This window comes from Barbatula barbatula (genome assembly GCF_947034865.1).
Source record: "Barbatula barbatula genome assembly, chromosome: 12".
NCBI lineage: Eukaryota > Metazoa > Chordata > Actinopteri > Cypriniformes > Nemacheilidae > Barbatula > Barbatula barbatula.
This window is the reverse complement of record NC_136775.1, coordinates 2,452,522-2,468,126: the sequence shown is the minus strand read 5'-3', so window position 1 is coordinate 2,468,126 and position 15,605 is coordinate 2,452,522. Positions and strand designations below refer to the sequence as shown.

At 37.9% G+C, this 15,605-nt stretch overlaps 1 protein-coding gene across 1 annotated transcript in view; it reads right to left on the bottom strand.

The window, feature by feature from the left end:
• csmd3a (CUB and Sushi multiple domains 3a) overlaps positions 1–15,605 on the bottom strand; it is a gene marked incomplete at its 5' end in the record, with an annotated part of 185,252 nt that overhangs the window by 142,759 nt on the left and 26,888 nt on the right. The window contains 4 exons of the mRNA XM_079468986.1: positions 1,413–1,500; positions 2,889–2,966; positions 3,786–3,898; positions 10,945–11,152. Of these exons, the coding sequence (XP_079325112.1) occupies positions 1,413–1,500; positions 2,889–2,966; positions 3,786–3,898; positions 10,945–11,152 (487 nt within the window). The remainder of the gene's footprint in view (positions 1–1,412; positions 1,501–2,888; positions 2,967–3,785; positions 3,899–10,944; positions 11,153–15,605) is intronic.

The following is a 15,605-nucleotide window of genomic DNA, read 5'->3' as shown; positions in this document are numbered from 1 at the left end:
AACTTAGATTATCGATCAGAACTGCTCATACCAAATGTGACCCTGAACCACAAAAGCATCGTACGGTTACATTTCTTAAAATTGAGATTCACACGTCATCTGAATAAATAAGCTTTCCATTAATGTGTGGTTTATTAGGCTAGGACAATATTTGGCTGAGATACAACTATTTGAATATCTGGAATCTGAGGGTGCAATGAAAGTGGTTTTTAAAGGCGCTGTGGCAGGCCGTTGCTAAGATGAAACGGGTCTGTTTTGACGCTCTCTATTGGCTTACCGCTGTAATGATGTTGTGGATAGTCGATTAACCTGAAAGCTGAAATTATAACTTTTCATAGATACCAAACTTGACCAAAGAGCAGGGGCAGCGAAGGGGCGTGTTTCCGGCCATTTTTGTTTTCGATTTGGCTGCATCCACTCACAGAAATAAAGTTTTGATATATTCACGGTAGGTCATTTACAAAATAACTTCATGGAACAGGATCTTTACTTTTTTTGTCATAAATGAAAAATCGATCATTTTGACCCGTGCAATGTATTGTTGGCTATTGCTACAAATGTGATACTTATAACTGGTTTTGTGGTCCAGGGTCACAAATGTAAATCAGTCTACTGACAAATAAAGATATTTCATAGCTGATGAGTGCATTTACACTAACCTAAAAAAACGTGTTCGATATAAAAATGGTGTTGTTGTTTTCTCACTTACTGGAGAGTCTCTTGCTACAATGATATTATTAAAAACTAGAAAAGTAGATTGTGAATATAAGTCTCTATAAAATTATTACCAATTATGTTACACTTGAAAAAATTGTAAACTACTTCAACAAAATACAAAGTTACGGTGGAAAGGAGAGCGGCGGTTAAGGTATTTGCACATACAGCCCGATATTTTCATCTGCGTTTTTTCATATTTAGCACTCGTTTGTACGGTGTGACTTAATCGTCAAAACGCCTCTCAAAATGCTTGCTACGGATGCGAAAGAACGCAGCTAATCGAACCCAGTCCCAATTTCTTTATGACGGTCGAAAATATCGGATGCTGTGTGTAAATGTGATTGACATGTGGGGACATTTTGGACACAAATTTCGGACACGATGCGCGATGGGCTTTACTCTTGCTGCATAAAATTTTTACAATCGTCAAATATTAAATGTTCAAATGTCAACCAGATACTGTCTTGAATGACTTATATCACCATACTGTATGTGAAGTATAAGCCCAATTTCAATAATCACAGTAATTAATATCACAGTTATTGTCAACAACGGTATATTGCAACACCCCTGAAACTAAATATTGAAATAATTATTGTCACTAAATTTACCTCATTATAATAAGAGAAATGATTATTTCGATCATAGGCTGAAAATGTACAGCATAGTAGATACGAGACAGCGAGAGGCCATACCTGAAATCAGCGCCAAGGCGCTTGCCATTCTCCGGTTCCCCGGGGTCTGGGCAGAAGTTGGAGACCTGTTTGACCATGCCCTCATTCACTACAGGAGAAGAGAGAGCATATGGAGACCTAAGCCAACCTGAAACCAGCCCTCCATTATCTGTAATCGTGCTTTCCATAACACACAGATCTCCAGTTTTCTTACTCAATCAAAGGAACAAGCTGGCCCAATATCCCGTCCATAAATATGTGTAAGAGCGAGATAAAGACCAAAAGGAGATGATGTAATGCTGAGCATTTAAGGCGAGCATTTACAAAGAGGCGTTTGGCAGTGTACAGGAGCCCTGACTAAGTCCCGATAATTCACCCATTATTCATATTTCCAAATCTGTGATGCAGGCACTGTGAAAGAGAGGCTAATAAAAATGCTATCTGGTTGTAATTAGATGTTAGGAGTGCAATATTGTTGAAGCAAAATGAATCATTGGGTTCGCCGCTTCATTACGACAGCGGGCACGCAAAGCCATAAAAAAAGAGCTCCGTGTGTACAAATCATTTCCATAGATAGCGATCGGCATCAGGTCCGTCTCTCCCCGATGGGCCGTTGGGCTGCATGGCCGTCTCAGTTGAGTAATTAAAACTGGGTTGGAAAGAAATCCAACCACCTGTGCGCCCTCTGAAGTGCAGCCGCGCGCTTGAAGGGTTTTACATTCTTTTCCGGGGGGCTTCGGCGACAGGGGGACTCACGGCTCGGCTAAGCCCCATTAATCAGAATGCTGATTTCGGTTTGAATGGACGCACTCATTTTCTTTGATCCATTTGCTAAATGGCATGCGGGAGGATCACAAATATTGTTGGTGTTTTATAAATGACGGGCTTTGAAGGCGTAGACGCAACATGGCTGGTGGAATAGCATGCAATGAATATTAAATCAATTAACAGGGATGGAAATGCGAGAAGAAGAAAATAGCTTTGATGCGGTTTGAGCAACATCAATAACAGCTATAATCGTGCGTGACACGTGTAGAATCGGAGAGCGTATCTTAAACTTGACTGGTTTCTGCTTGTCTGGGCTGGATAATAACTCAACCCGTTATATGCCTTTTTTAACACTTTCATTTCAACCGTTTTGCACTGAAGCCAGAATCATCGTTCATTTGTTGTGCATCATTTTGTATTTGGGTTTGAGTCAATCAAGTTCCAAATGAGAAAAGAAAATAATCAAATGAGATGAAGTGCACTTCATTTGTCAAGACACGAAAACACTGAAGCACTCAAAACAAGAAAAAAAGAAGCATCGCCACATGATGATTTGATCGAGAATGTGACCCACTTTTCTATCGAATTTCTGACAAAGTTATTGTGATATATAACATTACTGTGAATCAGCATTTTGGTCATATCACCCAGCCCTTTTATTTCATAAAAACATTCATTCATTCATTCTGGAGTGTATGTGTGCGCGTTACATTATAAAGACAAACTTACTTATGGAAAATTTACTTGTGTTGTCTTTTCCAGGTAATAGTTTTACTCCCCTCGATTTGAAATCTCCAGATCGCTTCACTGCTCAGGAAAAGAAAATATACATATAATAGAATCAGGCTCCTTACAGATGAATATGGACTGGTTATATATACAGTGTGCGAGACACCTAACAAGGTTATTTTAGTTATATTAAAATTTAAACTGAAAAAGTTTCTGTTTATTGAAATCAAGTCAAATATTGGCCTAAAAATTATTGGAAAAAATGTAACTAAATGAAAGATGGAAATTAAAGGAAAAGCACTAAAATCATAATAATAAAATAATAGAAAGATAAAGCAATCTTATATAGTAACATACAAATAAATGACAACAAAATAGCTAATAATGTAACTAAGATTAACATAACAAAAAAATAATGCTAATTAAATGACTAAAAACGTAATAAAACTAAAAACAAGACTATAATAACTATTGAAACCTAATAATGTTTCTTAAAAAAAGGTAAAAACAAAATGGTTTACTTTTCTTAACAGTTATAATGAATAAAGTATATTATATAGTTGTTTATTTTAAAATAAAGATGGATCTAAAATATAAAAACAATTGTTTAATTGATGTAATAAAATAATTACAAAATAAAAGTACTCACAAAACCTGTCAATAACATGTTGAGGATATATTACCAAAGAACCAAAAAATAATATTTAGTGCTACTGTATTTGAAAAAGACTATATATGGGCCTTTTTCTTTGTTTTATGAAGATTTTTTCTTAAGTTAAACATCATTAAATCTTCTACTGATTTAAAATTATGATATAACAATTATGTGACTTACTTACTATAAGGACGACAATGTGAATCATGCAATATTAAGAACAATATCAATATAAAACCTACCTTGATATTGAGCACTAAATCCTTTATGCCGATGACTGTTGTCTGTAGTGAAATGAAGTCGTAACCAGTTCTTGTTGCTGACTATGGGCACAGGAATATTAATTCCAGATAACCTGCGAGAGAGATGCAGACCGATCAAACCACTTTTACTACGTTTTAAAGTCTTTTAAATGCAAATCCTTCGCCTGGTGGCCATCTCGAAATCAGCCCCATGCAGTTGTTTTCCAATCAGACAAGTGCAGCTCCTATAAACTATAGAATGAAAAAAGACAGAAACCTCAGAAATGGTTTGATTACATTACATTTCATGTAACAAATGAATAATAAATTGCATAAAATTGGCCACATTTGCCTTTTTATTAACTTTGCTCAACGTTATGAGCGATTTTTTAGACAAATGTTACTGCACATGTGCTCTTTTTTGGCCCAAACTTAACTTCCAGTACATTCCACAAAGTATAAAATCCCTGTAGATTACTTCTGATAACAAGTCAAAGAAATAACAAGTAAATTACATTAGCTAGCAAGTTAAAAGTATATCCAGCATTATTTTGGGTTACATGAAAACTAAAATGTGACACATTTAACAAATTGTTTAATACAATTTATATACAGTAATTGTTTAATTAATACAATTGTAATACAATAAAACATAAATAATTTAATATTGATATAAATGAAATAAATAAAATACAAATAATAATTGTATTAGCCACTAGCCAGACCAATCAACTAACACCGACCGGAAGCTAACTTTAGTCCGTAAAGTTTTTTTTAGGGGTCTTCCGCCTCTCGAAATCTGTCTTTACAGTTTCAGATAAGATCTCGACAAACCTAGATGTGCCAAAACGAATATACCATTTCACAATAAACTCAATATTTTCTCTTCAGATTCTTCCAAGACTAAATAATCCATGACACACTATCCACATTAAATGTACCGCTCCTGCATCATTTGTGTCAATTTTATCTACTCCCAGGCATATAAGTAGACAAGTTAGGCTAATACTGACCAAACGTGACCAAGAACGAGTCTCCTGAGCATCCTCGGTGCAAAATAATACTGACAGCTGCTAAACAAATCTGCTGAGAGAGACTGAATATACCAAAAAGTACATAATAAATAATGCATCAATCAGTGAAGATTCTGTAAGTGTTGCGCAACATCTCCTAATGTTTGCTGCAATAAGCAGGTTTCTCCTACAAAACCACCTGCTCATATATGACTGGAGTATTGATTTACTGTCAGTATATCATTTATATAACCACAGCAATACTGTTAAATATAGCATTGAAAATCGAAAAAGAAAATCACACACTTTTACCATCTAATGGCATTAACACAATACAGACACAATATGTCTTTGTACACAAGTGGGCGAAGGCACTGAAAAGCTGTACTTAAAGAGAAAGCATTGAGGGGTTAACATGCTGACCTTTAGAAATCACCGTGCCATTTATCGAGATGTACATGAAAACAGCCATCTGCTGTTAGCCTCTTACAGAACTGTTGTTCCATCTGCATAAAACTCAAGGACTCGTAACTTTGATCCAATCGACAGTGACGGCAACGCTCAACTGTCTCAAGACTAACCACAATTCCAGACGCCGCAGACTTTCCAGATCGACTCCTTTCATAGCGGTGAAATAAACCGCTCTGCCCTGCTACCTGTCAGTCAAAACACACAACTGCAATTAGACGAGCGAGATCCGCCAGCAAAACCTCTCTCTGAAGAACAACACCTCATATCTGAGTCTCAGACGGTGTTTGAGGTTTGTTATGTTGAAAAGGGCAAACGAGAGATTTTGTACGTTTGTAAAACGGCCCTGGAAAAACTGAGGTTTGATTCCATCTACCCACGGCGATGCCTGTATCCAGACCTCATTTTGAGCCAAAGAAGAGATAAGAGGATAGTTCACCCAAAAATAAAAACCTGTCATCATTTGTACACCCTCATGTGGTTCAAAACCTGTTCTCTTTGTACCGTGGAAAACAAAAATGGAGATGTTTTGAGAAATCGGTCCATATAATGGAAGTCAACGGGGGCCGGCGTTTGCTTACCAACGTTCTTCACAATATCTTCTTTTATGTTGTGGAAAAGAAAGGAAGTCATACAGGTTTGGAATGACATGGAGGATTTTGGCTTATATTATCCTATAAACAAGCCGCATGATTTAAAGCATCATATCTGCAGCACAAACTAATCGGTTACGTTGAGCTAAAGTTACACATTACCATTTAATACTTAATAAATCAAAAAGTGATGCTTGACTTAGGAAACACCATTAACCAGACAGGATGGATTCTGGCAACGATGCTTTACTTCTTTATGTGCCATCCCAAAACATGTACATTTTAAAAAGTCTGACGACCTCGGCCCGTCAGTTGTACGACTGCAGGAAAATCCGGCCAATTTCGCAGAAAGCACCATATGAGCTCTGATAACATTATCACTACACAGACATAATGTGCAGCGCCGCATTAATACAGCGTGTGTGTGAGTCTGAAGACATCTGGTCTACTGTACACTAACCCACAGCACCAACAAAATGACACACAGAGAGTTGAATTGAACGTCACTAATAAATCAGGTAGCAATGACATGTAGGGTATAGAGGCTGTATTTCTCTTTCAGGGGGATAACGGAATAAAGGTGTGGAAACAAGAAGAGGAAATTAGATTTGAAAGAGTGGTGCTTGCATATGCAAAACTAGTGGCAAGTACGCTGGTGTGCTGTGGGTGATTGATGGATAGATAAACGGACAGACAAACAAATGGATGGATAGATGCTTGATTGAAAGAATGGATGGATGCATGGACGGATATACTAAACGACAGATTTATCTATTAATTACATAATGCGTTTACAGGTGTGTTTTAAAAAATGTGGATAAACATTACATTAAAAATCACATTTGTATCAAAAACAGTGCAGTTCAGTACAACACATTTAACCTAACAGATGGATGAATAGAAGAAAAGATAAATGGATAGATGAACAGACAGACGGATGAATGGAGGAATAAATGGACGAACAGGTGAACAGACAGACAGACAAACAGAAGCACAGATAAATAAAAATATGAAGTGACAGACTGGTGAAGTAAGGATGGAAAGATAGATAGATGAATAAACAGACATACAAATTAATGGAGGAATAGATGGATGAATAGATGAACAGACAGATGGATGGATGGATGGATGGATGGATGGATGGATGGATGGATGGATGGATGGATGGATGGATGAACAGACATACAAATGAATGGGGAATACATAGATGAATAGATGAACAGACAGATGGATGGATGGATGGATGGATGGATGGATGGATGGATGGATGAACAGACATACAAATGAATGGGGAATACATAGATGAATAGATGAACAGACAGACAGTTATGACGGGTGAAGAGAAGAATAGACTGATGAATAAACAAATGGATAGATGTAAAAATGAAATAATATATGAACAGACAGACAGGTAAATGGAAGAATAATTTGATCAACAGATGAACAGACTGATGTATAAAAGGAAGAATAACTGGATGAAGAGACAGACAGACAGACAGGGACACCAATATTCAGATAAGCGGATGGAGAGACAGACAGACAGAAGAATGAACAGAAGAATACAAATGAATGAACAGACAGACAGACAGACAGGTAAACTAATAGATAGATAGTTGGATTAACAGAAGCATAGACGAAAGAAAGGATAGACAGACAGACATACAGATGAATTGGGAAATAGATGAACAGATAGATGGACGGATGAATGGAAAAATAGAGAGATGGACAGATTGAACTGTGGATTAATAGAAGAACAGATGGGCAGACACACAGTTAAACTAAAAGACAGACAGTTGAATGAATGGAAAAACAGATGGATGGATAAACAGATAGATAAACTCGTTTATGACTGGATATATTGGAGATGGATGAAAGGACGTTTCTTGACCGTTTGATCAAATCCGTATACATGAGCGGCGACACAAATGATGTTTGTCTTCAGAAACGCCACAGAAATCAAGAGTACAACTCCAGTGACACTGTTGCCAAACCAATCAATGTGATCATAGAGCAAAGCTTCAACCTCTGCTGGTGCTTAAGAAAATCTGGCAAGCGGCTCATTTTTTAAAGCCCCTTAAAAATCAAATAACCGATTTCAGCCGTGCTTCATATCTGAGCGGCGAAAAAAAAAAACAGTAATGTTCTCACAAAGAAACCATCACAAAATAACGACGACATGCCTGCCACCGGCTGCTTTCAACCTCTCTCACCATGCAACATAATCTGCGTGTGTGTGCGATTCATTATTTATTTTTCGGCAATGTGGTGCAGGGAAGTGAGACAAATCTTGTATGCAGAGGGCGGCTGCAATCATCGCCAGCGTGTAAAACCTCGGAGGAGTTAACCGTTACAAAAGACACCATTTGGCTGTTTCTCTCGCGGCGACTTGCGCGGAAATATTAGGAAACGCATAAGAGCGATTGGGTTTAAAGGGACGGTTCACCCCAAAATGTGTGACTTTCCTCTGCCGAACACACAACTTCCATGCCGCTTAGTTTCATTTGTATGATTTAAAAATGCTCATACTGCACAATACTCCATACTTGAATACATTTGACATGAGTCTTGTGCTGGTATTTTTATAGGTGAACTATGCATTTAAAGAAACAGATCACCCAAAAATGTACATTCTGTCATTATTGACTCACACTCAACTTGTTTCAAACCTGTATACATTTTATTATTGCACTGAACACTGAAGAAGGTGTTTGGAAAAATGTTTTTAATCAAACAGTTTTGGGGCACCATTGGCTTTAATAGTAGGAAGCGAAACTACTATGGTAGTCAACGGATTGGTTTCTTAAATCATTCTAAATATCTTCTTTTGCTTTGAACAGAACAATGAACTTTATACAGATTTGAAACAACATCAGGATGTGTAAATTATGAAAAGAAATTGGTGAACTAACCCTTTAAACGGTTCCTATTCCTCACAAAGCACTCCATTTGCCACCCAACACCCAAGCATGAAAATGCAAAGTCTCACAATCAGCGCTCATCCAAAACACGACGCTGACCCGAAAACACTTGGAAATTGTGGCCCCAGGTGTCTGATATAAGTTGCGTTGCGTGTTCCAACCGAAACTCCAAAATGGGAAATTTCCTTTTCGACTACAGGCAGCCCCGACATCATCAGAGCGTGAGAAATCACTTGGGTTTGCACCTTTCTCGGAGTGATTTGTAACTTACAAGACGTTGTTTTTGCCCTTTCTAACATACACAGAAAAGATTGCAGACTTCTATAAAGGTCATTCCAGCGAAACCATTGATTTGTTTGTTTGCACAATATTACGGAGAAGTTCATTCTGGCCGAGCGAAACTTGGCTTCGTTTGTCATGTCGCTTACAGAAATGGCTTAACCGAATCAACGGAGCAAGCAACAAGCAAGGTCAACGCCATTCCAGAATAGTGCACGCACAATCGTGTTCCTGGTGTAAGTTTGATACCCTTAGTATGCATTCAAAGACCCTAGCTAGTTGCCTACATAGAGAACTGTCTTCACAGAAATCATTTGAACTGAAACCTCACTCGAAAATACTCTACATGGGCAGCAAACTAGCATTTCTCACACAAAGAGCACATTGTATGTTAACAATACAATACCTTAATATGCATCCAATATAATTTAACTATTGAACTGATTACAAGCATATCTAAAAATGAACATTTTCTCACTTCGTGGGAATTGGGGAACTGGGTTTGCCTTTGAATTTGGCCAATTGCGACAGGGCGATTCATTATGCTTTCGACCTTTCCAAACTGACTCGACGTAACCTAAAAATGCCGACTAGGTAGGCAGCTCACAAGTTAAGTGTGTTTGACTGTCATTCCAAGTTCAACAGTTGAGCACAGTCGAGAGTGTTAGTTTTAATACTCAGCAGCGCCTGAGACTACAAAACTGAAATCACCGGATTTGCAGAGTCGTGCCGGCGGTATTGAATCAAGCCACAGACATGTTTTGCATTTGGTTCCATTCTCACAACCTCACAAAGTCATTTCAGAGCACTGATGGAAGTTTTTGCACCTTTTGAGTAGTTTCTTTGGACAATCGAACACAGAAATCACACATTCTCTTCGTTTGAATAGTCATCCGAAAACCATTTCCACACTGTGAAATTAAGAATCTCACCAACTTATCAGGGCATTCATTAATTTTAAATGATGTTTTTTAAAGAAAGGACCTAAAACACACAGTTCTCTGACTAACACACCCTTGTGTGAGAAAAATAAACTTACACACAGGGCTGACTGAACAATAGCTTGGTTATTTGGCTTCTAAAAACAGATATTGATTTAAGATGAAATCTCACAACACAAGGGTTACGGGTCGTAGAAATCCGGGGAAAATCCACATTAAATACAGACAAAATACAACTGAACAAGCCATCATGCAGTCATCTGTACCATATATATTAGTATTAACAAGATGTGCCACTGCCGGGGCGAGGAATGCAACGCTCAATATGGCCGCTCTAGCGAAGGGAGTCCCGCCCTTCGGTAAAACGAGCCAATCGTCAATCAATAAAGAAGGCGCTTGCCAGCCTATACGCAGTAAATGAGGCGATCTCAAACAAGGTGATTTTAGCACAGTTTAAGCTTAGCAAACCAACGTTATGATGCAGTTCATGTCATGTTTAATTATTGATCGGAAATATGCTGTTTAATTGTGATATTTGCCAGTGATTTTAGAAATATCTGCCTTCCCCCATTCAGGTAGATAGGACAGAGGGGCACGACTTCCGTAAATGGACTTTGTCCGTACAAAGTCAAACCAGACTAGAAAACACATCCTCAAAACCCTTCTAACGCAAAACCCCAATTAAAGATAGATAAATAAAGGACAATAATATTAATAAATAAATCTTTAAAATGACTCAAGGACAATTGCGTCACAACACTATTTGTTCCTGGGTCGTGTCGCCGCTTGATCTCCAATGTCAAATCGATGTCAAAATAATTTCTCAACTCGCTTAAACGACTTTCGTTAAACCAGACATAAAACCAGTCGAAAAGTGCAATGAATGGGTTGCCATGGGCAACAGACAGTTATGCAATTATGTCAAGTACCATCCCTTCCATGCTCACCATATCGTTGGTGGATCCGATCCCTCGACTTCCAAAGAGTCCAGCTTGCTGTCCATCTGAAACTCTGTGAACACCAGTGAGATGGTGTCTCCAGGATCGGCGAGGATGGTCCAAGTGCATTCACCACTGCTCTGATAGTCCTTCTGAAAGTCTGGACTGGAGATGCTTCCACTGGAGCCACGGAAGGTTCCTCCACAGGTGTCTTCAGCTGTTGGACAAAAAAATGGGCATTTCAATGTATTAACATTATTTAAGAAGAAACTAGGGAAACTAGGGATACCCCCACTATGTTGTTAAATTCGATTCCTGTCAACCTAGCTTTGTATGTGCTCATGGTTGGCTCTCAAGGCAACATGTTAGATACTTTCGATAGAAGCGTCCGCAAAATGAATAAAGAAATACAAAAGAATCAATGAACGAGAGTAAGGGAATTAATATACAGGTACATGTGATGCCATTACTTCATATTTATATCCCAACCTGCGTCGATGTTTCAGGTGCTTCTCTCGTTCTCTCTATGCTCATATTATATTTTATTACACCCGAACGGGTAATAAAGCCGTTCTAGTTTACATATTTTGTGTTTATGTTGTTAGAACGTTTTTATCAGAGACGGTCTACTGAAAGACGCTGAAATGTGTCTAAAAATAGCCTGATTGATTCGCGAACATAGCAATACTGGGTGGGCTCGAGCCTCAAGTTCAGGGGTTGCCAGATTTTTTTTACAAAATTGATTTACAAATCAACTTTAAATGTCGAATTCTATTGCTGTTTTCTGACCAAAACACTGTTAACTAGACACAAAACTCCAGGTGTTTTGGATTTGGAAGCGACGTTCATCTGCGTTTAACTCGTAAGTACGATATTTCCGTTAAATTCGATTGTGCCCACTTTCAAAGCGGAAATAATTCATGGAACGATGCTCTTTTAATGTTTACAAATACTTGCAATGTTTTAATGCTACTAAATCATGTTCACGTTATTAAATCCAGACGTTATGTCCGCGTTTGTGGTGGGAAATATCTAGGCATGGGCCGAATATCAGTTTCAAGGTATACCAAGGTTTAAAAGAGATAAGAAATTCTGTGATACCGTTTCTAAGGAATGAGCTGTGTTTACAGAAAAATAAATAATAATAGTCTGTCCTAAAATAGTAAGTGTTGAATATTTAAAAGACATACAACGATTTACATTTCTGCCTGTCCTTCCCTCTGGTCTTTTATTTTGAAGTTATGTTTCATGTTCCCTTTCCCGTTCTTCATTGATCTCACCCGTGTCTGGTTACATTGGTTACTCCCTTGTGTTTAAGGCCTTGTGTCCTTTGTCAGTTCTTGTTTGTACGTTTGTATTGTTCCGTTCTCTTCTGGGTTTCGTGTCTTCTATTGTTGTTTTGTTTATTTTCTAGAAATAAATATTTGCTGCTCTTGGATCTCTGCCTGTTTTTCCGAGTGCCAGTGTTACAGAACTCAAGAATCAAAGCATTTCCGCTCACGGACATCTAGCCAAGTGCCTCAAACAAAACTCAGAGTATATTGACAAGAATTGATTTCACTATCCTAGTAAACTTTGGCAAACATCATTTTTTCCTTTAACACCCTCATTATAGCAACCAGGCACCTTGTAAACATGACTTTGTTTTCTGACTTTGTGTATCACAGCGTCGTCCAGCCAAGAAAAGCCCACCAAGAGTACTATGCGCCAGGAAAGTAAGGAAGATCCCTTGAGACGGTGAGATTAAATGCAGTTTTTGAATCAAATTCAAAAAAATGAATATGTCCAGAAGCGTGGAATATGTTTTTAATCACGAGGGTCTCTTTTTCTCATTTCTTTGAAAGTATGGCCTGCAGAAGTTAATGGTTTTGCTTCGCTAGGTCCAAAAGTTAAAGTGAGGTCACTTTCGTGTTCAGCCTCCTACATCCGCTTAACTTGCTCTTTTCTCGCTTTATTTGCTGTGCTTAGCAAAGTGCAATACGCAGCATTCAGTAAGCAAACAAGACATGATGCATACAGATGCACCCCTGTGCACATCTGCAACCACATTACGGACAATATCATCGGCACATCGACCTTTGGGTTGGATATCGCCCGTGTTTGCGCTCCGGTGTTTGTTAAAATCCTGACTTGAACTAGATTCAGTATTTTTGTCTAGCCATACTCGAGACTGAATTTGATCTATACCTTTTTTTGCTGTTGTTGAAGGTCTCAGCCTTCAGCCTAGCAGACACTGTCGTACCAGCTCAGAAATAAATGGGGAATTGAGTAAAACGTGTCAACAAAATGAATACAAATGCACATTGAAATGAACTGCAGCAATGAAATTCATCATCGCTATTTTAATATGTTATCATGACTTTAATGGTGATGGCGCTCTGATTAATTTGATAAGTATTTAGTTGTTCTGGTCACAATCCCTAAGTCTGAATCTTGTCTTGGTGTCAACAGTCTCTGGTGTCGGTCTTGACCACAACATTACCAGCAGTGTCTAAAATAAGTGTAATCCCTTACTTTACTTTTTCAAGGGAAATGTAATTTAATCACAGTAGCTAATTACTTAGTAACTAGTTACACCCAACACTGACTACCAGTAAGAAATGATTTATAAGTTAAATCAAATCAAAATACTTTGAAGTATCATTACATCAAGTCCTTGGTTGTCGAAGAGATCAGAATAATTCTGTAATCTCGACAATGGAAATGGAAACGTTCAAGGTTCAGAGTATGAAATTCAGCAGCATCTAGCGGTGAAGTTGTGAATTGCAACCAACGGCTCACTCCACCGCACACCCTATCTTTCCAAGCACTACGCCGGCTGACACAAAACTAAGATGTTGTCACGTTTTCGCCGAATGAGATAAGGTATTTACGAAACGCGCTCTGTAGAGCAGTTTGTCCATTAAGGGCAACTGAAGAAACAACACGACGGATTATATGTAGATAGAAATAGCTCATTCTAAATTTGTCGAATTGATGCACGCATTTCTGTCAACAGATCCTCAAAGGAACGTCCCTTAAACCTTACAAAAGAATATCTGACACCGGTGACAATAAATCTCGATGACATTTTTCTCCTCAAGTAAATACATCACATTTTTACTGGCAAACAAGACAAAAATACTGAAAATAACTTTTTGCAACTTCCTCTTGGCTTGCCACTGAATGAGACCCCACCCCTCGGTCCAATGATTGTCAGCAAACTCTCTTGCACAAAATGATTTCTAACTGTCTAAAACATCGCGGGCTGTTCCCCCGACTCCGTTTCTGCTGTTTACAGAGTGTCTGGCTCTCACAGAGACAGGTTGAATTTCTCAAGACACTCATTTCATTGACATCTGTCAGGTGTTATGGACATTTTCTGCTTACTATTCCAAAAACTAAATACAATAAAACAAGTTAACGGCACCTTTAATGTCAAGAGATGTTGAGAGCAGAACTTGTCATACAGCATTAAGATTCAGACTTCAGATTGCGAGGGTGAAGAATCCTCTGAATCCACAGACAAAGCACAAAAATGATGAAGTATGTTGTACTTGAGGTTTCTGGGAGTAATCACTGGTTATGTTGTGCAGAAGAGGACTATTAGTGTAATGAGTTATGTACAGGTTATGTAAGCAAAACACAAATAATGAACGAGAAGGTAATTAAGAAGCCCGAGCCTTGAAACAGACAAAGAGTCAGTAAATTAATTCAATTAACTACATGTAGAACAACAAGAGTGTGTCTGATTCAAACACTTCAACAAAATGCCCTTCATTAATGACTTTTAATGTGAAAGGATGGCTTGATTTTCATGGCATGGCACCGACTTAAAGGGACAGTCCGCCCAAAAATAAAGTCTTTATTTACTCGGCCTCGAGTCATTTTCTCTTTTTTGTATCTAATGAACACAGAAAAAATGGCTTTATAAATTGCTTTGTTTTGTTGGACACAAAAGAAGATATTTTGAAGAATGTAGATAAGCAAACAGTTCTGGGGCACTTTTGACTACCGTTGTCATTTTTCCTATTATGTAATAATATCGATGCACTGGATGCTATTTCTTTTTTTCATATTCATATTATTTCAAAACAAAGACAGGAGGTTTTTTTGGGGGCACAAATGCAATACAACGAAGAATGAACGTTGTGCATTTTGTGTATTTGATGTGTAACCTAATTGTTGCTGTATTTTCTCCTTCCCTATTTCTATATTGTTACTATTATTCCTTAATGTATATTTAATGTCTGTTTATTTTAACAATCGACAATTGTAAATGGCACTATATAGATCAGACTTAAATACTGTATGTCCACATTGTTGTCATTGGTTTTAAATGATTTGCCATCATTTTAAATGTGCAATATACAAAACAGCTTATTAAAATCAAATATTTATTTTCAATACCAACGTGTGCGTGATCAGAATAAAATCACAAATAAACAATTCCCGAGACTTTTGTAACGGGCTGCATGTCGGCGCACATCGTAGTCGTATTAACCGATCCGCAAATGAATTATTCATTTAATCCAAAGAAAATTTTTTTCGTTACATTATGTTTTGTTTGCGTTATGTTACTTCCGTGTCATTTTTTCATTCGAACATGCTATATTTCATAATAACGAATGCCTGACCCGGGGGTATACGAGGTCCCCAGGTGCACTTGATGTATTGCCTCTGAGAATCAT